The sequence below is a fragment of the Rutidosis leptorrhynchoides genome, chromosome 4, assembly GCF_046630445.1.
Source record: "Rutidosis leptorrhynchoides isolate AG116_Rl617_1_P2 chromosome 4, CSIRO_AGI_Rlap_v1, whole genome shotgun sequence".
NCBI classification, from domain to species: Eukaryota; Viridiplantae; Streptophyta; class Magnoliopsida; order Asterales; family Asteraceae; genus Rutidosis; species Rutidosis leptorrhynchoides.
This window is the reverse complement of record NC_092336.1, coordinates 37,961,920-37,985,382: the sequence shown is the minus strand read 5'-3', so window position 1 is coordinate 37,985,382 and position 23,463 is coordinate 37,961,920. Positions and strand designations below refer to the sequence as shown.

Sequence of the window (23,463 nt, the reverse complement as noted above, 5' to 3'; positions counted from 1 at the left end):
CAATAATTCGCACATGTTGCAAATATAAAAAGAACGTAACGTTGTTTTTATTTTTTTTCTTTTGATTATATATACTAACTATTTATATAAATCATATGATGTGGGTACAGAAATAAAAAAAGCATTAAGATAATTGTAACAAAGATTGATGTTTTTCCTTTCGATTATATAGTAACTATATATATGTGTGTGTGTGTGTGTGCGCGTGCATGTGTGTGTGTGTGTGCGCGTGTGCGTGTGTGTGCGCGTGTACGTGTGTGTATATGTATACGATCAATGTGGTTAAGGGAAAAAAAAAAGTTGTAAACAAATTGTAAAAAAAGTTGAAAAGTTATTTAAATTTTTTATAAAAATTTGTTAAAAAAGTTTAAAAAGTTGTTAAAAAAATTTTAAGACGTGGAGAGCTAAAAACGATCAAAAGATAACGGAGGGTTCAAACCGAAAATTTTACAAGCTTTAAACCGAGCAAAACAAATTAAAGGTAAAGTGTAATTTCCCATTTTTCTTAAAAAAAAAAAAAAAAAAGAGGGTGATGTGACATGTGAAATAGTAAAACCGAACCTACAAAACTAATTCGAGCCTGCCACGTGGCATGCAAGCTTAACCCAATGCTTTTCCTTTTGATTATATATATATATAATATAATTATTCCGGCTTTGTAGCGGATACATATATATTTGTTTTTGACAGGTAATATGCAAATGAAATAAAGCCTTGATGCTTAGTTGCAAATAAATTTTAAATAAAAAAAAATTACGGTAATGAAGTCTTGATGCTTAATTGAAAAAAAAAAAAAAAGGTTAAATAAAGTCAAATTGAAAGCAAAAAAAAGGTTAAATAAAGTCAAATTGAATCTTTCTAGAGGATAGTTTTAAAATAAGTATAAGTAATAATAATGAATAATAAAATAATAATAATTATCGGAATGAATGTTTAGGAAAATACACAAGTTAATATCTATTATGGTGAACATTTTTCCTAAAACAACACAATTGGACAGAAATACTCTTCCGTTCATATCTGAAGCTGATGAGATTTGTTTGGTTGAGATTCACTCCCGCTTCTCAATAATTGATGCTTCATCCTTGATCACTATATGTGTGTACGTGTCACTTTCTACGGCGTCTAAGGATTTGTTTGTCAGTAGTTTTCTTATTCCCAGTCCGGTTGTTCTCGAATCGAATTTGGAAGATGTTAACCGGGTTATGGCTTCACCTACTGTTGTTATTTTTCCGCCGTTCGATTTCGTTGACGAGCTCGATGTTAAAGCGATCGATTTGGTACCAGTGATTCATGCGTCACAAGTGGTTTTTACCTCTTATTGGCGATGGATTGGATTATGGGCCGATTCTTGTGGGCTCGTCGTCTGTTGGGGCCTACCCAGATTGTCTCTTCTGGGAAGATGAATGGTTGTGGGAATGATTCTAGTGGCTTCAAGACTGTTGCGTCCTAATTCGAAAAGCCCATTGATAATATGCCTATCCTCCCGAGTTCTAAAGATAAATCCGAGGACGATTCTCTAGCGGCTTTCAGCGAGGTTATGGACAATATGGTGGGCATATGGCCCGTGATTGCACCAAACCATCTTCCACAACCAAACTCACTTGTTATAATTGTGGTAAGGAAGGGCACAAGAAGCCGGAATGTCCCGATTTGATTAATGATAATGTTAAGAGGTTAGAGAAGGCGGCGGGTACGGCCCCCTCAAAAAGGGATCTAATTCATGCGATCCTCCTTTCGAATCGATGCGTGTTAAAAAGCCGAGAAAGGAGAGAAAGAAGAATTGCTTCAAGGTGCGAGATGAAATCTTTTGGCATTATCATCAAAGATGCTAAAGTGCTTTTCTCGCGTGTTAACGGTGGCTTTCTCGGGTTTTTTAGATGGTTCTTATTATCCCGTTTATCGTGTAGATTGATTTTCATCTTTCCTTTTTTGGTGTTCTTATTCTTTGACGATCATTGTCCTGGGATTGTTAATATTTAGTTTGCGAGCTTAGTTTTATAATTAGGTTTTGTTTACTTAGCTCGGTTTTTTTCTTTTGTATGTTTGAAGAAGGTTTCATTTTTGATAAATCCTCATTTGAGTTACGATAGTTCTTTCATTTTTCCAAAAAAAAAAAATAAATAAATAAAATGTGTGTGCGTGTTTTGTATATAACTAAACAAAACTGTTTCACAGTTTTGTTGATTTTGTAGTTTTAATATATGTCTTATTTTTATCAACTATTTTAAAGAATATTTATTTAAAACGAAAATCAGAAGCTCATTTATATGAGCCAAAACTTTTAATAGTTAGAGTTCGATGGGCTCTCGAGGGAGATGAGAACTCAAAATTTTTTCACTCCATCATTCGAAACAGGTACAACAAAACCAATATTCGAGGACTCAATATCGAAGGCTTATGGAATGAAAATCGGCAGGATATCAAACGGGAGGCTTTTAATCACTTTAAGAGAATTTTCAACGAACCTGATACGATGAGACCTTCGATGGAAGGGCTGTTATATCCCTCGATTTCTTCAGATGAAGCCGTAGCTCTCGAACTTCCTATAGCAGAATCAGAAATACATGAAGCTATTTTAGAGTGTGGGAGTACGAAAGCTCCGGGCCCGGACGGCTTTAATATGCGCTTTTTTAAGAAGTGTTGGGATATTGTTAAAGATGACTTGGTTGAGGCAATCAAATGGTTTTGGGAACATGGTGAAATCTCGAGAGGGTGTAATGCATCATTCGTTACACTCGTACCTAAGAAGTCGGATCCGGTCGGGCTTGGTGACTTTCGTCCAATTAGCTTAATTGGTAGCTATTATAAGATTGTATCCAAGATCCTATCAAACCGTCTTCGAAAGGTCCTACCTAAGTTGGTGAGTTCGGAGCAGAGTGCCTTTCTAAAAGGTCGTTTTATTCTTGATGGCGCCTTAATTGCAAACGAAACTATTGATTTCCTCAAATTCAAAAAAAGAAAAGGTGTTATTTTTAAGGTTGACTTTGAAAAAGCATTTGATAGTCTCAATTGGAATTTTCTGTTAGAAGTTATGAGATGCATGGGGTTCGGAAGTAAATGGATCAAATGGATTTCTTCTTGCCTTATGTCGGCCTCCATTTCCATCTTGATCAACTGGTCGCCAACTGATGAATTTCTGTTGGGTAGGGGCGTTCGACAGGGTGACCCTCTATCACCTTTCCTTTTCATCCTTGCGGCGGAGGGGTTGAATATTCTTACTAAAACGGCCATTGACAGAGGTTTATTTAAAGGGATTGAAGTCGGGGAGGATAAAGTTTTAGTCTCACACCTACAATATGCGGATGACACTATCTTTTTCGGGGAATGGGGAAGTTCTAATGCACTTAATCTTTGTAATCTCCTAAAATGTTTTGAATTATCATCGGGTCTAAAAGTCAACTTTCAAAAAAGTTGTTTATACGGGGTTGGTGTGGATTTTGAAGAAGTAAGCCGTACCGCTAGACACATCGGGTGCAATGTGGGGAAATTCCCCTTTATTTACCTAGGGTTACCAATCGGGGCTAAAATGAATAAATTGATTAGTTGGGACCCGGTACTTGAAAAATTCAAAAATAGGCTTGCGAGTTGGAAAATGCGTCCGCTTTCCTTTGGAGGAAGATTGGTTCTAATTAAATCGGTTTTTAATAGTCTTCTGTTGTACTATTTTTCGTTATTTCGTGCTCCGCCTTGTGTGTTAAAATTTCTTGAGAAAGTGAGGAGAGTGTTCTTTTGGGGTAATTCGGGTTCGGGAAATAAAATATCTTGGGTGAAATGGGAAAATGTTTTACACAATTTTGGGAATGGGGGGTTAAATATCGGTACCTTAAAAGGGAAAAACTTGGCCTTGTTGGGGAAATGGTGGTGGAGGTTCAAAACCGAAACCGATTCCTTTTGGGCCAAAATTATTCATAGTATTTATGGGTTGGACGGTGGCTTAGTGGTTGAGGATGGTCTATCACGTTCTCCGCCACTAAGTCTATGGAGTAACATTGTTAGTGCAGGTTACTCATTGGATGAACTTCAAGTGGCGTTTCGAAACTCCTTTATCAAGACTATCGGTGACGGTGGTTCGACTTCATTCTGGACTGAGCATTGGATTGGAGAAGACAAACTGTGTAATATTTATCCACGTTTATTCAGGCTAGAAACGCAGCAGTCGGTATGTGTTCGAGATCGTGTTAAAAAGGAAGAAGGGGACACCATTACTTCGTGGAACTGGTCAAGAATTCCATCAGGAAGAACGGCATCTGAACTTGATTCGCTGACTGTTCTGTTACGGGCCTACGATTTCAGCAGCGACAGCAAACCAGATTCTTGGAGTTGGACCCTCGATCGTAAAGGTTTATTCACTGTCAAAAAGCTCACCTCATTAATTGATGATCAGGTACTCTGTCATTTCAGCTCGAATCAACCTACAATTCGTAACATTCTAGTTCCAAAAAAGGTTGAAATCTTCATCTGGAGACTCCTTAAAAAACGGGTTCCGGTCAAAGCGGAACTTGACAAGAGGGGTATAGATCTTCACTCGTTGCGATGCCCGCTCTGTGATGACGATTTGGAAACTATTGACCACTCTTTCCTTCAATGCAAGCAAGTGATCGATGTGTGGGTGCGGGTGCATAATTGGTGGGGTGTTAACTATCAGGCTTACTCGAGTATATCGGACTTATTAGGATCAAGCACGTATTCTTCAACGACAACTTTCGGTGGGCTTCTTTGGCAATCGATTAAATGGGTTACAACGTATCACATTTGGAAATATCGGAACAACTCGGTATTCCAAGGAAAATGTTGGAATGCCCCAATGGCTCTAAACGAAATACAATCTAAGTCCTTTTTGTGGATTTCTTCGAGAGCCAAAAAGAAAAAAATGGAATGGCTAACGTGGATGTCGAGCCTAAGTATATATCTAAACTCCTTGTAGATGTTGGATTGAATTGTATATAGCTCGTCGCTTCACAATCTCTAGTTGTAGTGATTTTTCGTGTCTGATGTCATGGCTTTTCCTTGTAAGCCATACATCTTGCTGTAACTTTTCGTGTGTTAATACAAGTCTGCTTTTCTAAATAAAAAAAAAAAATCAAGCCTTTGTAAGCTCCTAACCCTACAAGGTCTCATCGAATTAAACATACCATAAACCTTAAATGAAAGGAAACTAAACACGTAAATCGCGTAACAATGCATATGCACACGTTTATCACATAAGATTTGTCTTTGTGGTAATGTGTGCTATCATATACATCTTCGTGTTATGACGTTATGTTCACAATCCTCTATACTTTTTTTTAACAGTGGTTAAAAGTCATTGACAGAGGTTGAACGCGATATCGATAGTAAAACCTCCTTATCGGGTGAGATTCCAAGGCAAGACGTCCGCAACTTTCGAGACCCATGAAATGGACAGGATATTAAGAGAAAGTTTGCTGCGAGTGGAAGTCGAACTCCTGATCTCTCATATAAGAAGACAAGTCAATACCACTACGACAACTTCATGTTGTTTCCTCTATTGATTTATGTCATTAGAATCGCTTGCTTCATCGATATAATGCTATAAACAGGGAATGATTTGAATGTCCGGATTGATTTTTGAATCGTTTGTTCACTTTCTTTAGAAAGTATCTTGACCCAATGATTGTCTTGGTTTCACGAATCTTTAGAGTGATAAGACGAGAACACAATTAGTGTTTTTGGCAATGAAATCACTAATCAAATTGTCCGAAAGAAGTGTGTTTTATGTTGTTACGTATGAATGCAGAATGTCAAAATCGGATAAGGAAAACTGTTATATTGGTAGATAGGAAATGAAAGGGTGTAACCCTTCATTTAGGCGGAAAAATCTGTTATACGAAAAGGTATATCACTTGACTGAAAATCTAATGGAATACACTTTTCCAACATAAAGTATAGTGTATTTTCCAACATACGAAAAGATACAACACTTAGTAAGACACTAAAATCACCAATATACAAATATTAAAACTTGTTATTTGTTATGTTTTAATCAACCGCTTGACCGCTTCATTATGTTACAAGTTTACCAGTTTAAATCTAAAGCAAATTTAAAATTGACTTGATAAACTACTGATCGAGAGTGTAACGGTTTCGAATTCTGAGTTGTCTGCATAAGTATTCGTTATACATTTTAATCTAGAGCATGACGTTCTAAGAAATGCGCATTTATTTCCATAAAATCATTACATACATACGTATAACGAAATCAAACTAAAGAAAGAAACATTACGTAACCCCTCATCACATGATGTTGTAAACCAAGATTTTGTATGATCATTTCTTGATCTTCATTGAATTTTATCAATAAACTTTTAAACCGTTTCGGTTTGATCGATTTTAATATATATGCATAAAGTTCATTGATTATAACAAGCGTTTAAATACATGTATCAATCAATCCTATTACGGATTATGATAATTACTAATTATGGAAATATTATACATCACCTTTTAGTAACAAGGAGTAATATGAACATGCGCATTGCCACAGAATGATTCAGTCGATTAAAGGTCGGATATTAATAGCTTAATTGAACGTGTAAAAAATAAGATGAAAAAAGTAGTGAAAAAAAGTTGTAAAGAAAAGGATATTTTTTTAAAGCCAAATTAACAAATTATCCCCGAAATTGAAGACATTCACGAAATTGTCATTGTGATCGGTGACAACCTCATGATACATGATAATTAGTTTTACATTTAATGTATAATAAATGAAATTATACTCCGTATTTATCTACGGCTTAACATATCAATTAATTTTTATATATTTTTTGACTTTTAAAAGGTTATTCATTCTCATTATCATCTTCTTAAGCATCATTATATGTAAATTAACAATTTATAATGTACTCGTAATTCTCTTTCTTATAAAAAATATAAATAACTTTTTATTTTTATTACTTATATATGTAGTGTTGGAGTATTAGCAGTAATGTAGTATCAATCAAAAGGTAGTATTTGTACAAGTTGGATTTTAGTGGGACGTAATTAGTAGATATACATGGGATTAAAATAAATCAACGGTGAGGGATGTGTAATCTAATTGGACCAAACTTCAAAGTGAAACAAGAAGATGGGGCTGTAGTTATCATGGGTCCCATAAATTCTGAATGGGCCCATACAAACGGAATGGGCCAGTGAGAGAGCACGTGCGTTAAGAGTCCTAGGCGGTGCGTCGCTCTCTCTATCTCGTGACGTTGTCACGTGGCTGACGTGATTTCTTGGCCCATTTTCTAACTATAATTTGCCATCATGGGCCCATTGCAACTGTACACGTCCTCCCGCTTTTATAATTTATTTTAGACAAATTACCAAACTAAAAGTGAATTATTTAGGTAAATTTACATTATAATACTCCTCATCCGTGTTCATCTTCTCTTTTTAGTACGTTAAAAATTAATAGTTTATTTTTATCAATAAATAAAAATAATTGGTTAAATTATCTTTATATATTTAATTTATTTAAGTAAGACAAAAATTCTAAGTAAAAATTATGTGTAAAGCTGAAAAATACACAAAAAATTATATGTGACAATCATTTATTCACAAACTGTGTGTTTTTTATATAAAGAATATTAAATTAGAACGAAAGCAGTAATTATTAATGTTGCCCATGACATCTAATCAGGTTGCGAAATATTCTCAGCTTAGAGACATGAAGATAGCAGACCTAATTATTTATCAACTCGAATATTACACAACGGTTATGCCACCGGATTCTAACTTCGCACACAGTGGCGGAAGCAGAAAATTTTTTTCCACTGGAAGAGAAATTTGTTTTAAAAACGTAGCAATTTTTTTGGGGAAAATATGAAGGTTTTTGGACAAAATATTGAGGTTTTGAGCAAAATTCAGGAGGTTTTTGGGCAAAATACGGAGGCTTTGGGGGCAAAATATGGAGACTTTTGTGCAAGAAAAAAATTCCATTGGGGGCGAAATCGAAAAATCCAAAATTTTTACACTGAAAATTACAAATCCAATAAGGGGCGGGCGCCCCACCTTGTCCCCACATATTTTCGCCCGTGTTCGCAATGACTTATGAACCACCGTATTAAGATCATGACGAGCTCAAATGAATCATGTACCAGAAGAAACTGATTCTTCCACCACCCAATCACAAGCTGGAGCACATCACTAGTTTTATGCCACACTCAGTAGATTGATTATTGGAAAAAATTAAGACACATATACCTGCTGCTTAATAACACAGTGTCAGTACGTTACCCTACAATGGTTATGTCACTGACACGTCAACGCGTTAATATTATTTTATTATGATTGCCATTACTTATAATGGTCATACTCCTAACATCTATGTGTTAACTGTACAACACCAAGTAAACCATTACTTGCGATGTGTTATACTAACCAATCATATCTTTAAAGACCCATATGTCAAATTCTCATGGCTAAGCTTCTGGAACTGATTAGAAGTTAGGATTTGACAACATATACTATCGGCACATCACCAACAACGAATCACAAGTCAATACAATAACCAAACTTCCAAATTACCTGGTCCTCCAGCTGACTATTCTAGATCCTATCTTATTGCTATGTTTGTTGTACTATCTATGCTATATAATACTGTTGTATCTCTGTAAATGATTAACTCAATTCTATATATAATTTCCATATCAATCAAACTCTTATATGGTATTCAGAGCCGTATAAGCTTAAACCCGACATTCTTTTTTTTCTCTCGATCCAAACCCTAACTATTTTCTCCATGTCGACTTCAACAGAAATAATCCAAATTCAGGCACCGACTCATCTGCCTACCAAATTAACCCAGTCCAATTTTGCTGTTTGGAGAAGACAGCTTCATTCCACACTCATCGGCCTTGATCTATTAGGTTTCATTGATGGAACCACTGTAGTGATTCTGAAAATTTCGACTAATTTTAAATCAAACTCTCGATACGATATTGTATTTTCAATACGATGAGCAAAGTCTGTTAGGTTGGATCTCAAAAAAAAATTTGAACTGTTTCATATATTCAATTGACCTTCAACAATTCCCGACGATTCACGAACAACTATTTGTAAATAGTTAAATATATATATATATATATATATATATATATATATATATATATATATATATATATATATATATATATATATATATATAAATATTACTTGTAAATATATAATATTATATTTAGTTGTTTAAAAGAATATAATTAATATATTTATTTACTTAAACTTGTTAATTAAGATTTGATATATATATATATATATATATATATATATATATATATATATATATATATATATATATATATATATATATATATATATAGAATGTGTATATTGAAAAATGAATGATTTCAAGCCTAATTAGTAAACGTCAGTAACACTCGGTTGACGTTTCGTTAGTTTTAATATAGATATATTACATGTTCATGAAGGAGTAAAATAAAAGTTAGAACTGTAAATCGATTACAAAGATGTTAGATTTGTTAAAAATATTTTTACCTTTTTAAGTTTAAATATTAGTACTCGATACATATAAATTGGAACAGAAAATAAATAATTATCGAACCTTTTTGATCAGGTTTCAAACAGTTAATGAGTGAAATAATTAAATATATTTAATCTAAAAATTTGGGATTTTTAGGGACACTTTTATACGTTAACTGTTTAGCAATGGACACGATATAGCATTCCGTGACAAACTGTCGGTAACTAAATAAAAAATCATTTCGATACTACTGTACTTAATTGATAAATTTAGTCTACTATGTGTGTTTGATTCCTACACATTTTCAAACTTGAAAGTTAATTATATTATATTTATGATATCACTGTGTTTGAATGAGATATGCAACCGAATTTTTCTGGTTTCATTTTTTCAATCATATATGTTACATATACATAACTTTATACATATAGATAGATATAGAGGAACACCCTATATTTCCTTCTCTCTAATCCCTGCACAACACCTTCCACCTTAACTCCTCTTCATCGTCTATCAATTATGAAACCACCATTTTCTTTGTTACAAAGCCACCATCGGCCACCAATCACTTTATTCTTCAACCCATTTAACCACCATCCACCACCTTATTCTCTTGTTTCTTTTCTTGATCGAACCCACTACTACTCGTTATATTTATGTTTTTATTCAAAAAACCTATTATTGAGAAGGTTTGATCACCATAAAATTACAAATCTGTGATCATCATTTACCCTCACACTACCACCACAACTATTTACATAAACCATCACCTCCATAAAATTCTTTTGTTTTGCTTTTGATTGTCACCCCAAAAACCCTGACCAACGACCACGGTGACCACCATTATGAACCACTTCAACCAAAACCACCATCACCCTCACACTATCGTGAATGATCAAAAGAACTATACAACTGAACACCATCGAATCCTTTTCCTACTACATCTATCTTCTATTATTTCTGTTTTTGTTTCGGTTTGACACATTTGCACAACCAAACACCAATGAACCAAGAACGGCTGCCCCGCTGGTTTTCTGTTTTTCTTCTTCGTTATTTCTGCAGCAATACAGCTGCTATATCTGAGTTTCTCCTTCAAAGACCATAATCAAACTACTCTAACGGGTCCCTGTTTGCAATCATCACAATACCATACACGAACTACTACGGTCCAGTTTCTTCCTTGTTTCGAACAAGATTATTATATTACTATGCGTAATAACTTGTTCTTGTTTCTAATCGAATAATAATCGCCATAAACCTCCACAACCCATTAAACCATCGAACCTTTTAATTTGCTTGTAGGCTACTGTTTCTGTTTCAACAACTCGAAACCACCAATACCTGTCTGCGTTTTGTTTTCTTTTTCTATTCCCTTGCAAACGCAACCCAAATACTAACCAATATATCCTACTGTGTACTTCTGCTTGTTTCGAGACCAACAGCTTTTATATGATATTTTAATCACGCATGCTCTTCATTCTTCGGCTTTTAAATCAATAACAATGATAATTGATGGGGATTGTTATATAATAATGTTAATGGTATTGTGACTAGGATGGGAATAATTATATTCGTTTGTCCTATCCCCACGACACCTATTCTGGTTCCATTTTATAAACGCAGATTGCAGATACATGATTTAAGATTACAAATCCTTGTCTATTGGGCTTCTTTACAATTATAATTAGGCTTCTTAATTGGGCCGTGTTTTATTCAGACTATCAATCCAAGGAAGGCCCAGCTATTCTATTCCATTACTTATACTACGTTTATTCTGATGAACATCACGAAACAAATAAACGGTTGATATGTTATAGCGAAGATCATGTTGATAGGTTGAGTTATGATAATGATTATGATGTGGTAATAATACGTATAATGATGGTCACAAATAAAAGTATTAATAATGGTGGTATGATGAAACAAAGATGATGATAACTATGTAACAGGTACGTTCTGATTAGGATGATGATTAGGGTTAGGGTATGATAGTGATGAAGATAATGATAGATGATATACGATTAGATAAAGATGGTAAAGACGATGATAGTGAAGCAATCATGATCGTAACCATGACAAAATAACGTTGATAATGGTTATGTTTATGACTTGATAATAAAATGATAATGATTAGGCCTTGATGATGGTTATGATAAGGATGATGTTATGATTTGATTATGATGATGATAATGATGGAAATTAAAATAATGATGACGATGGGGTTTGTAGTGTTGAGAAGACAACTAGGAGATACGGGTTAGATAGATATAGACTACGAGTTATAACAGAAAGTATCGGGTAGAGGAACGGTTTGGGTATGTTATAGGGTTAGCGGGATGTCGCAGGTTCAAACCCGGACTTGGGCATTTTTTTTAGGGACTACTTCATGAGGTAGTTTACTTATTACTTATTATTATTATTATTATTATTATTATTATTATTATTATTATTATTATTATTATTATTATTATTATTATTATTATTATTGTTGTTATTATTATTATTATTATTATTATTATTTACATTAATTACTATCAGGTATTATTAATAATTATTATTAGTATTAAGAGTTAGGATCAAAATTATAATTTTTATTGTAAAAATAATACAACTTTTTATTATTTATTATCGTTATTGTTAACATTAATATTTTTATTATCATTATTATTATTTTTATCATTATTATCATTAGTATTAACATTATTATTAATATTTTTATCATTTTTTAAAATTATTACTATCATTATTATTACTTTTACCATTATTATTATTATTACAACTATATTATTATTATTATTATTATCAATAATACTATTAATATTATTATTATTACAATAAAGGTTAGTTATATAAAAATATACTTAATAAAACTACATTTTATAAATTATTTATTTAAGGTATATAAAGTAAATATATTTAAGTTAATAATGAAACACATGAATTACTAAAAATAACAGTTATATTAATAATAATACCTAAATTCATTTGACTTCAATTGTATGTGTTAATATATATATACATGATATAGGTTCGTGAATCCGAGGTCAACCTTGCATTGTTCAGTTCCGTCGTATGCATATTTTTACTACAAAATATCGTATTGTGAGTTCATTTGATTCCCTTTTACTCTTTACATTTTTGGGACTGAGAATACATGCGCTACTTTTACAACTGCTTTATTAAATGCCTTTGAAATACATTTTGAACTGCGAATACATGAAATGCTTTTATAAATGTTTGACGAGATAGACACAAGCAAAACATTCCTCGAATGAATTATGTGGATGTGATAATTGTCACCATTGAATTATGTGGACGTGATAATTACCACAATTGATATGAATATTTTTCCCCTGATTATTATTGCTTGATAACCTAAGAATTAGGGAACATCACTAATTTTGAGAATTAGTGCACGCCTAATTGACGCGAATCCTAAAGGTAGCTACCGGGTTTAACACCCCCACCCAGAATGTTCACTATACGGAAGGGCTAGTGGGCGTGGTGTTTAGTACTTCGAAGTTTATATGATTATTATACAGACGAGATGTTCTGTTTTGGGGATATTATTATGCGCATTATATGTTAAGGTCGCTTACCAAGCCAAGCTATGAAAGCAATGAAAAGTGAATGTTATGTATCGAGAGAATGATTTTATACACAGGTTATGTGTATGTTATTTTTGTGCACGAGATATGTGTACGGTTACTAAGATTTATGAAAGATGATTTCGTACACGAGAAAGGTGTACTGTATTTAAAAGATATCGCATGTACATTACAGGTGGGTATAGGATTCGGGCCCATTTGTACCATGCAGCATTTAAATCTTGTGGTCTATCAAAATGATGAATTTTATTGTTTTATGATAAACTTATGAACTCACCAACCTTTTGGTTGACACTTTAAAGCATGTTTATTCTCAGGTATGAAAGAAATCTTTCGCTGTGCATTTGCTCATTTTAAAGACATTATTTGGAGTCGATCATCGCAATGGGACCAGATATTGGTGACTTCGTCCAAATGGATTAGGACGGTGTGATGACCCGGAAATTTATGACCAAATTTAAACTTAATCTTTAACATTTTTGACACGATAAGCAAAGTCTATAAAATTGAATCTCAAAATTTTTGAACTATTCAATTACCTTTCGATTGTTCTCAACGATTCGCGAACAGTTTTATGTAAATAGATACATATATATACCATAACTTGAAAACATAACAAAGTGTTGAGTATATGATACTGTGCATTAAACTTATTGGTTTGATTATCTGATTGATATATTTAGATACAGAGTTAAAAGATTATGCCAAACGATTGAATTAAAAGATAATTATTGAGTCCCTTAAGGATTATGATATTATTACGGGTCTCTGTTGTAAGGTCCAAGTTGATTTGGGAAATCATTCATTATTAACGGTATTCGGAATAAATGGTAAAGTGTTTGTTTAAATAACGTAATTTGGACACATACAATAATAAGGAATATCAACTGTTGGAATTAGATATATGAATAACTTGCGATATGTATTTTAAAACGTGTTTATTAATATTGAAAATATATATTTAACAATACGATAAAATATAATATTAACTTGGTCAAAAAAACGAATTGTTATTATATATATATTAACAAATAGCGAGACGATGATTTATAGAAGTAAATGATCAAAATACTCGAAAGTTTAAGATATACTTTGAGTGGTATAGTTTAGGGATAATTTAAGGCTATATTTTGACAAAGGTACGTGACACGAAATGTAAAATACAAGTTTTCTCAGCGTACGAAAGGACATTTGAAAAACCGGAACCGGGACATAAGTCGAGTGATGACGTACGACTTATCGGAACAAAAATTACAAATCAACTATGCATGTGAATTTAATATAATATATAATTAATTATATAAATTAAATATATTATATATATTATATAAAATTATGTCGACAAACAAAAAGTTAAAAGTTTGTGAGCTGGATCAGAGGGCCATGCGATCGCATGGCCTTGAAGCACAAATCCCATGCGATCGCATGGGGTACTTTTTCAGAAAAGGTTCTATAAATTGCACGATTTCAGTTATGTTTTCTCACACTATTAATATTACTCCGTAAGTATTTATTATTATTATTTATATTATTATTATTATTATTATTATTATTATTAAGATTAATATTATTATTAATCTTATTATTATTAATATTATTAATTAGTATTATACATAAAATACTACGACGAGGTCTTGAGCGTGTCACTTTCAAAATGGTTTTCAAGCGGGATAGAGCTAAGAAAATTATGGGTAATGTTCTGGGGTATATTTATGAATCAAACCTAGTGTTTATCATCTCCGTTACATCTACGTACTTTCCTACAATATTGAATCTCAATATTGATATGTAAGCACTCATATTTTATCTTTTATATATTAATTGCGTATCCATGTCTAGTGCTCGAGTATATATATTTATACATACGAGTATGCTAAATTTCGTCGTTAAAAAGTTTATAATGAATCACGAATTAATTACATATATTACTGGTAAAAGGTATATGATATACATGTTTTTGGAAAGCTGGCGAAAAATCAATAACTTTTCATTTAGATATCGAATAATTTCGATGAACGGATTAAAAGATATGATCAACTGAATTATGATTAACGTTAATTGAAATTGCTTTTGAATTTACAATTAAGATTTAAACAACTTGTTTACGAGATTGATAAATTGGATTTTTGAACATTACCAACCGAGTAAATGAATCCTTATATAAGGTACGTCTCGTTTTGTTAAACAACTGTCAAAATTGACTTTTTGAAACGACTTTTGATAAGTTTTGTATGTCGATATCGAGCATTAGGATTGTGATACACTATGACCTGACCTAGCTTGATAGACATTTATTGACCAACATATGTTCTCTAGGTTGGGATCTACGGTTATTTGGTAATCCGAGTTTCGGTTACATTTTGGTGAACGACTTTATATGCTGCTAAGGTGACTTTCATTGCTCCCTTTTTAATTGCTTTTGCAATCTATATTTTTGGGCTGAGAATACATGCAATTTATTTTAAAACGCAATGGATACAAGTACATACTAAATTCTACACTGAGTTTGAACCGAAAATCCCTTAGCTTTGGTAACTAGTAGCTGCCAGTACATAGGATATGGACCGGTGGGCGCGAATAACAGTATATGGATCCATAGGGCTTGACATCCCCGTCCGGGCTAGAGCGCTAGCCTTTTAACGGACGTGTGTTAGTTGAGTTTAGGACACGTTGGTTTGCGTGTATTAAAACGTATGGGGTATTTATCATTATAACGTTAAAGCTTAGTTACCAGGGTGCTCTGTTATGTAGAATCTATTGATAAACGTTTCTGGATGAAACAACTGAAATCTTGTGATCCACTTTTATATACAGATTATGCGAAACACTAAAACTATGAACTCACCAACCTTTGTGTTGACACTTGTTAGCATGTTTATTCTCAGGTTCCCTAGAAGTCTTCCGCTGTTTGCTTACATGTTATACAAGCTATGTGCATGGAGTCTTGCATGCTTTATTCAAGAAAACGTTGCATTCACAAAATCATCACCATGTATCTTATTTTGACTGAATTGTCAACGGAATTACTATTGTAAACTATTATTTACGGTGATTGTCCATATATAGAAATCATCAGATGTCGAGAACCTTTGATTTAAATATTCATTGATGTTGTGCTTTTTTAAAAGAATGCAATGTTTACAAAACATATCATATAGAGGTCAAATACCTCGCAATGAAATCGATGAATGACGTGTTTATCCATATGGATTTGGAGCGATCGTCACAGTTGGTATCAGAGCGTTGGTCCTAGTGAACCAGGTCTTGCATGAGTGTGTCTAACTGATAGTTGTTAGGATGCGTTAGTAAGTCTGGACTTTGACCGTGTCTGCATGTTAAAAGTTTTGCTTATCATTTCTTGTCGGAAATTACCTGCTTATCATTCCTAGTCTAGACACGTTTTACTGCATTGATTGCATGAATAGTGTATAGACAAAATTCATATCTTAGCGTATCTGTTACTGTAAACTTTTCCTGACATCTTCCGAAAATTTCTCCGTAATTTATGGAATTTGGTATTATATATACATTTGTAAATTATGTATTGAAGAATACTAAACTAAATTCTATAAGCTAATTCATATCAAAAATCATCTCCTTAATTATACAAGATGGATCCCGTATCTAGTTCAAATTCCTTAAACTCTGACAGCTATTCCGATATGGATATTCACCTGAATTCTGAAGACAGTATAACTGGAATGGATCAACCAATTAGCCATCATCTATTCTGTATGAATTGGGGATGGGTTCGTAGCTTACTTAATTATTGGAGACAAGAAGAAGGTGATCCCTTCCATCCACCACATTGCCCTCTTGGCGAAGAACCTGAAGCACTTACCGGCGAACCTGTTCGAGACACCATTTTCTCTCTCATTTCCAGAGTATCTCGTTACGATAATATACTATCTCAAATTCTGGATCTTATTAATCCGCTCGTCCGAACCGCCAATCATCCCGGTGTAGTAGAAGAAGTCAACGAGCTTCGCGCTCGGGTAGTGGCTTTGGAGAATATGATGCAAAGGTTACAAGCACCAGCAGCATCACCGGCATCAACAGTACCACCAACAACAGCAACAGTACCATTACCACCAACAACAACATCCGTATCGCAAACCTCAACTTCACAATCTGTTCCACGAGCATCAACGTCATACGCACCATAGTTACCAAGAAATACCAGCAACAATAACCGATGAAGTATTAACTCATTTTTTTCCCTGAAGAAATTTTATGTATATTTAATATATATGAATTTTGAAATCAAAATAAATCTTTTCGTACTAAGCTATTACGTGTGAATCTTAACTGGTAGGTACTACTCGGTTAGTTCATATTACTAATATGCAATGATGTACATCCTTCCTTAACAACTTAACCATTGTTAACTACAATCTCTGTTTCAACCCAATGAATTCCATTTCATAATAAACCAAGTGTATTAATCAATTACATAATTGATTTTACATTTTCAATTTCGATATACTCAATACTTTTCAGAAAACATCATCTGTGCCTTGTAAGGTTCACAAAAATTCCACGAACACCAACATCCTTCACCGAGGAATATCAATAAGAATAAATAATGAAGTATCGATTACATTAGCGAAATACTCCGCAAAGATTATGTAATCTTTAATGTTTTAGAGATTAATCATTTCTAAGTCAAGCCGAAAATTAAATGAGCTTAATATGATATTAAGTCATTAAATCTGTGTTACATCTGAAGAAAATATACATACATATATTTTCATAAAGACGGTAATAAAAATTCTTTTGTACAAAGTATTAATTGTGAAATCTTTAACGGGTAGGTAATACCCGGGAAATATATAAGTTCGCAATTAATATGTTACACTGTACATTCTTCAACTTTGATTTAAAAATTATTAACTATGCTCACAGCGATATACAATCATTTCCATACAAATTCAATTACATATTCTGATATTGACAGAGCAGAATCCAAGTCAAGATTTAACAAGTGACATCATTCTTAGATCTCTACATCTTTCAAAGCTATACTTTGACTTCAAAACGGTGAAAGATCCTTTAGCATTGTTATTACCGAAAATAATCTTGCAATTTATTTTCAAAGTATCCAGTTTTATCACACTTCCAACCAGACAACTTCAACTTTTCAGATTAAGCCTTATTGTAACCTTGATATATACATTTTGTTACTGGGGAACCTTTCATGTTCCACCACATTAGCAGTAAATTTACCAAACAACTTTATTAATCCTTGACCTTTCGAAAAATCCTTATACTCATTGAAACCCTATCATGTACTCATCCACATCTTGTAACAATAATTTCCATACCAATCACCGGGAATTAGCAATCAGTATTTTGAATCTCGCAGCATTTTCTACGACAACCGTTATATATATATATATATATAACATCTATCTTCTAGACTTACATATTTCGAATGTGAAGTTTCTGAAAAACACCCCAAACTACGAAACTAGTTCTCCGAATTTTAGAAAAATGCTGATGAAGCAGCAAAAACTGTAAACTACTTTAACAGTCGAAAGTTTGATGATAAAGAGTAGTTTGTTGGAAAAGCACAGAAAAAGAGAAGGTTTGGAACTGAAAAACGGGTTGAGCAAAATATGAAGGAAGCTGTAGATAAATAACAAGGACGAAATCTACCTTCAAAGAATCCAAATGATTCAGTGTCTACTGAAACCATTAGTAAGAACCTTACTTCTTATTCTAAACCTTCACAGACAGATTTTCCGCATCATCCTCTGATATTAGAAATTCTAAGATATCATCGTATCATCCATTATAAATATCCTCCATATTTCTGAAGATATTTTCATAACTATTCTTATCTGAAATCATTTATCTCTTCACGCTATCTGTGTTACATCATAAAAGAAACTATTTTAGTTTCTAATTTCTGAAAATTTCGAAAAATGGATGTTTTTGAAGTAGTGTTGAGAATTGAAGCATGAGTTAGTATAATATAATGACACTTGATCAACGTGATTATATTACACTAAGTCATGCTGAGTTTCTAATGGAATGTGATAAAGGTTCACAGATCATACCCTCATCATGAACCATGTTACATAACTCTTTCATTCTGTTTAACCTCTAAACATATCAAGAAAATATTTTTCTTGATGATTCGGTCTTTTTCGAGGTATTCTGGTAATTTGACAAGTTAGATTGTGCCATTACCGTTTCTTTCTTAGAACATTAATTATGTTCATTTCAAAATCCATACCTACGAATTTTGAACCATTATTCGCTTGACTTAAAGTCGGGAAGAGAAAACGAAAGCATGAAGCTTCGAAATATAATGGAAAATATAAAGCCCGAAAACAATCCCGAAATTACAAACCGTGTATATCAATGCGTATAGCAATATAAAGACACTGGAGAATGAAAAATAATATAACCCCAAGGTAATAGTAGAAGAAAATAACCTCCTCTGGTGGCAGATGAAAAGGAAGAATGAATGATATGATAACCAAGAAAATATGAAGAATCAGAACTGGATGAAGCATTTTCACAAATCTTTTGTAAGTATGAAATAAGAAAGAAGATTATAAGAGTGGTAAAAATAAATGAAACGGAAAAGGTTAATTTATAGCAAAATATCAGACATAGCAATCGAGGCAGATTACGCATTTAATCAAAGGAAATCCTGATTTCCTTAAATTTCGAAGAATCAAATCTTATTTAAATTATGAAGATTTCCTATTCCTTAAATTCCGGAAATCAATCGTTACTACATCAAGAGATAACACGAATCTCTATTCTCCATTTCACTCTATTATGATAACTTCTCTCATACGCTTCGAGTAATCGGATTGTTTTATCCGTATTATTCAATGGTGATAAAATTCTATTTACCAACTCATATTCGTCATGAAAACATTTTTATTGTCAGCCATGACGACCTCACTCAAATTTCGGGACGAAATTTCTTTAACGGGTAGGTACTGTGAGGACCCGGAAATTTATGACCAAATTTAAACTTATTCTTTAACATTTTCGACACGATAAGCAAAGTCTATAAAATTGAATCTCAAAATTTTTGAACTATTCAATTACCTTTCGATTGTTCTCAACGATTCGCGAACAATTTTATGTAAATAGATACATATATATACCATAACTTGAAAACATAACAAAGTGTTGAGTATATGATACTGTGCATTAAACTTATTGGTTTGATTATCTGATTGATATATTTAGATACAGAGTTAAAAGATTATGCCAAACGATTGAATTAAAAGATAATTATTGAGTCCCTTAAGGATTGTGATATTATTACGGGTCTCTGTTGTAAGGTCCACGTTGATTTGGGAAATCATTCATTATTAACGGTATTCGGAATAAATGGTAAAGTGTTTGTTTAAATAACGTAATTTGGACACATACAATAATAAGGAATATCAACTGTTGGAATTAGATATATGAATAACTTGCGATATGTATTTTAAAACGTGTTTATTAATATTGAAAATATATATTTAACAATACAATAAAATATAATATTAACTTGGTCATAAAAACGAATTGTTATTATATATATATTAACAAATAGCGAGACGATGATTTATAGAAGTAAATGATCAAAATACTCGAAAGTTTAAGATATACTTTGAGTGGTATAGTTTAGGGATAATTTAAGGCTATATTTTGACAAAGGTACGTGACACGAAATGTAAAATACAAGTTTTCTCAGCGTACGAAAGGACATTTGAAAAACCGGAACCGGGACATAAGTCGAGTGATGACGTACGACTTATCGGAACAAAAATTACAAATCAACTATGCATGTGAATTTAATATAATATATAATTAATTATATAAATTAAATATATTATATATATTATATAAAATTATGTCGACAAACAAAAAGTTAAAAGTTTGTGAGCTGGATCAGAGGGCCATGCGATCGCATGGCCTTGAAGCACAAATCCCATGCGATCGCATGGGGTACTTTTTCAGAAAAGGTTCTATAAATTGCACGATTTCAGTTATGTTTTCTCACACTATTAATATTACTCCGTAAGTATTTATTATTATTATTTATATTATTATTATTATTATTATTATTATTATTATTATTATTATTATTATTATTATTATTATTATTATTAAGATTAATATTATTATTAATCTTATTATTATTAATATTATTAATTAGTATTATACATAAAATACTACGACGAGGTCTTGAGCGTGTCACTTTCAAAATGGTTTTCAAGCGGGATAGAGCTAAGAAAATTATGGGTAATGTTCGGGGGTATATTTATGAATCAAACCTAGTGTTTATCATCTCCGTTACGTCTACGTACTTTCCTACAATATTGAATCTCAATATTGATACGTAAGCACTCATATTTTATCTTTTATATATTAATTGCGTATCCATGTCTAGTGCTCGAGTATATATATTTATGCATACGAGTATGCTAAATTTCGTCGTTAAACAGTTTATAATGAATCACGAATTAATTACATATATTACTGGTAAAAGGTATATGATATACATGTTTTTGAAAAGCTGGCGAAAAATCAATAACTTTTCATTTAGATATCGAATAATTTCGATGAACGGATTAAAAGATATGATCAACTGAATTATGATTAACGTTAATTGAAATTGCTTTTGAATTTACAATTAAGATTTAAACAACTTGTTTACGAGATTGATAAATTGGATTTTTGAACATTACCAACAGAGTAAATGAATCCTTATATAAGGTACGTCTCGTTTTGTTAAACAACTGTCAAAATTGACTTTTTGAAACGACTTTGGATAACTTTTGTATGTCGATATCGAGCATTAGGATTGTGATACACTATGACCTGACCTAGCTTGATAGACATTTATTGACCAACATATGTTCTCTAGGTTGAGATCTACGGTTATTTGGTAATCCGAATTTCGGTTACATTTTGGTGAACGACTTTATATGCTGCTAAGGTGAGTTTCATTGCTCCCTTTTTAATTGCTTTTGCAATCTATATTTTTGGGCTGAGAATACATGCAATTTATTTTAAAACGCAATGGATACAAGTACATACTAAATTCTACACTGAGTTTGAACCGAAAATCCCTTAGCTTTGGTAACTAGTAGCTGCCAGTACATAGGATATGGACTGGTGGGCGCGAATAACAGTATATGGATCCATAGGGCTTGACATCCCCGTCCGGGCTAGAGCGCTAGCCTTTTAACGGACGTGTGTTATTTGAGTTTAGGACACGTTGGTTTGCGTGTATTAAAACGTATGGGGTATTTATCATTATAACGTTAAAGCTTAGTTACCAGGGTGCTCTGTTATGTAGAATCTATTGATAAAAGTTTCTGGATGAAACAACTGAAATCTTGTGATCCACTTTTATATACAGATTATGCGAAACACTAAAACTATGAACTCACCAACCTTTGTGTTGACACTTGTTAGCATGTTTATTCTCAGGTTCCCTAGAAGTCTTCCGCTGTTTGCTTACATGTTATACAAGCTATGTGCATGGAGTCTTGCATGCTTTATTCAAGAAAACGTTGCATTCACAAAATTATCACCATGTATCTTATTTTGACTGAATTGTCAACGGAATTACTATTGTAAACTATTATTTACGGTGATTGTCCATATATAGAAATCATCAGATGTCGAGAACCTTTGATTTAAATATTCATTGATGGTGTGCTTTTTTAAAAGAATGCAATGTTTACAAAACATATCATATAGAGGTCAAATACCTCGCAATGAAATCGATGAATGACGTGTTTGTCCATATGGATTTGGAGCGATCGTCACAGACGGGGATTGACATGTGGTATCAGAGCGGTGGTCTTAGCGAACCAGGTCTTGCATTAGTGTGTCTAACTGATAGTGGTTTAGATGCATTAGTGAGTCTGGACTTCGACCGTGTCTGCATGTCAAAAGTTTTGCTTATCATTTTGTGTCGAAAATTACCTGCTTATCATTCTTAGGGAATCACTCGCTTATCATTCTTAGTCTAGACACATCTTACTGCATTGATTACATGAATAGTGTATAGACAAATTCATATCTTAGCGTATCTGCTAATCCATATCTTAGCGTATCTGTTACTGTAGACTTTATCTGACACGTTTTAGTAATTTCCTCCGTAATCTACGGGATCTTTTGTACTATGGATAGGTATCCTATGTAATTAGAATATCATCCGATATCTGAAAATCATTTTATATTGAAAAACTCTTTACACAATCGTACGAAATGGAACTCGCCACTAGTTCAAGTCCCTCGAATTTCGACAGCTATTCCGACATGGATGTTCACCTAAACTCCGGAAGCAACGTCACCAGAATGAATCAACCAATCAGTCATCCCCAATTCATCTGATGAATT

At 32.8% G+C, this 23,463-nt stretch overlaps 1 protein-coding gene across 1 annotated transcript in view; it reads left to right on the top strand.

Annotated features, from left to right (window-relative positions):
- The first annotated feature begins 1,474 nt into the window (after nucleotides 1-1,474).
- The window catches only part of LOC139840567 (uncharacterized), a 30,645-nt gene continuing 8,656 nt past the window's right edge, over nucleotides 1,475-23,463 (top strand). The window contains exons 1-3 of the mRNA XM_071830830.1: nucleotides 1,475-1,567; nucleotides 2,234-4,777; nucleotides 5,316-5,421. Coding sequence (XP_071686931.1) covers nucleotides 1,475-1,567; nucleotides 2,234-4,777; nucleotides 5,316-5,421 — 2,743 coding nt within the window. The remainder of the gene's footprint in view (nucleotides 1,568-2,233; nucleotides 4,778-5,315; nucleotides 5,422-23,463) is intronic.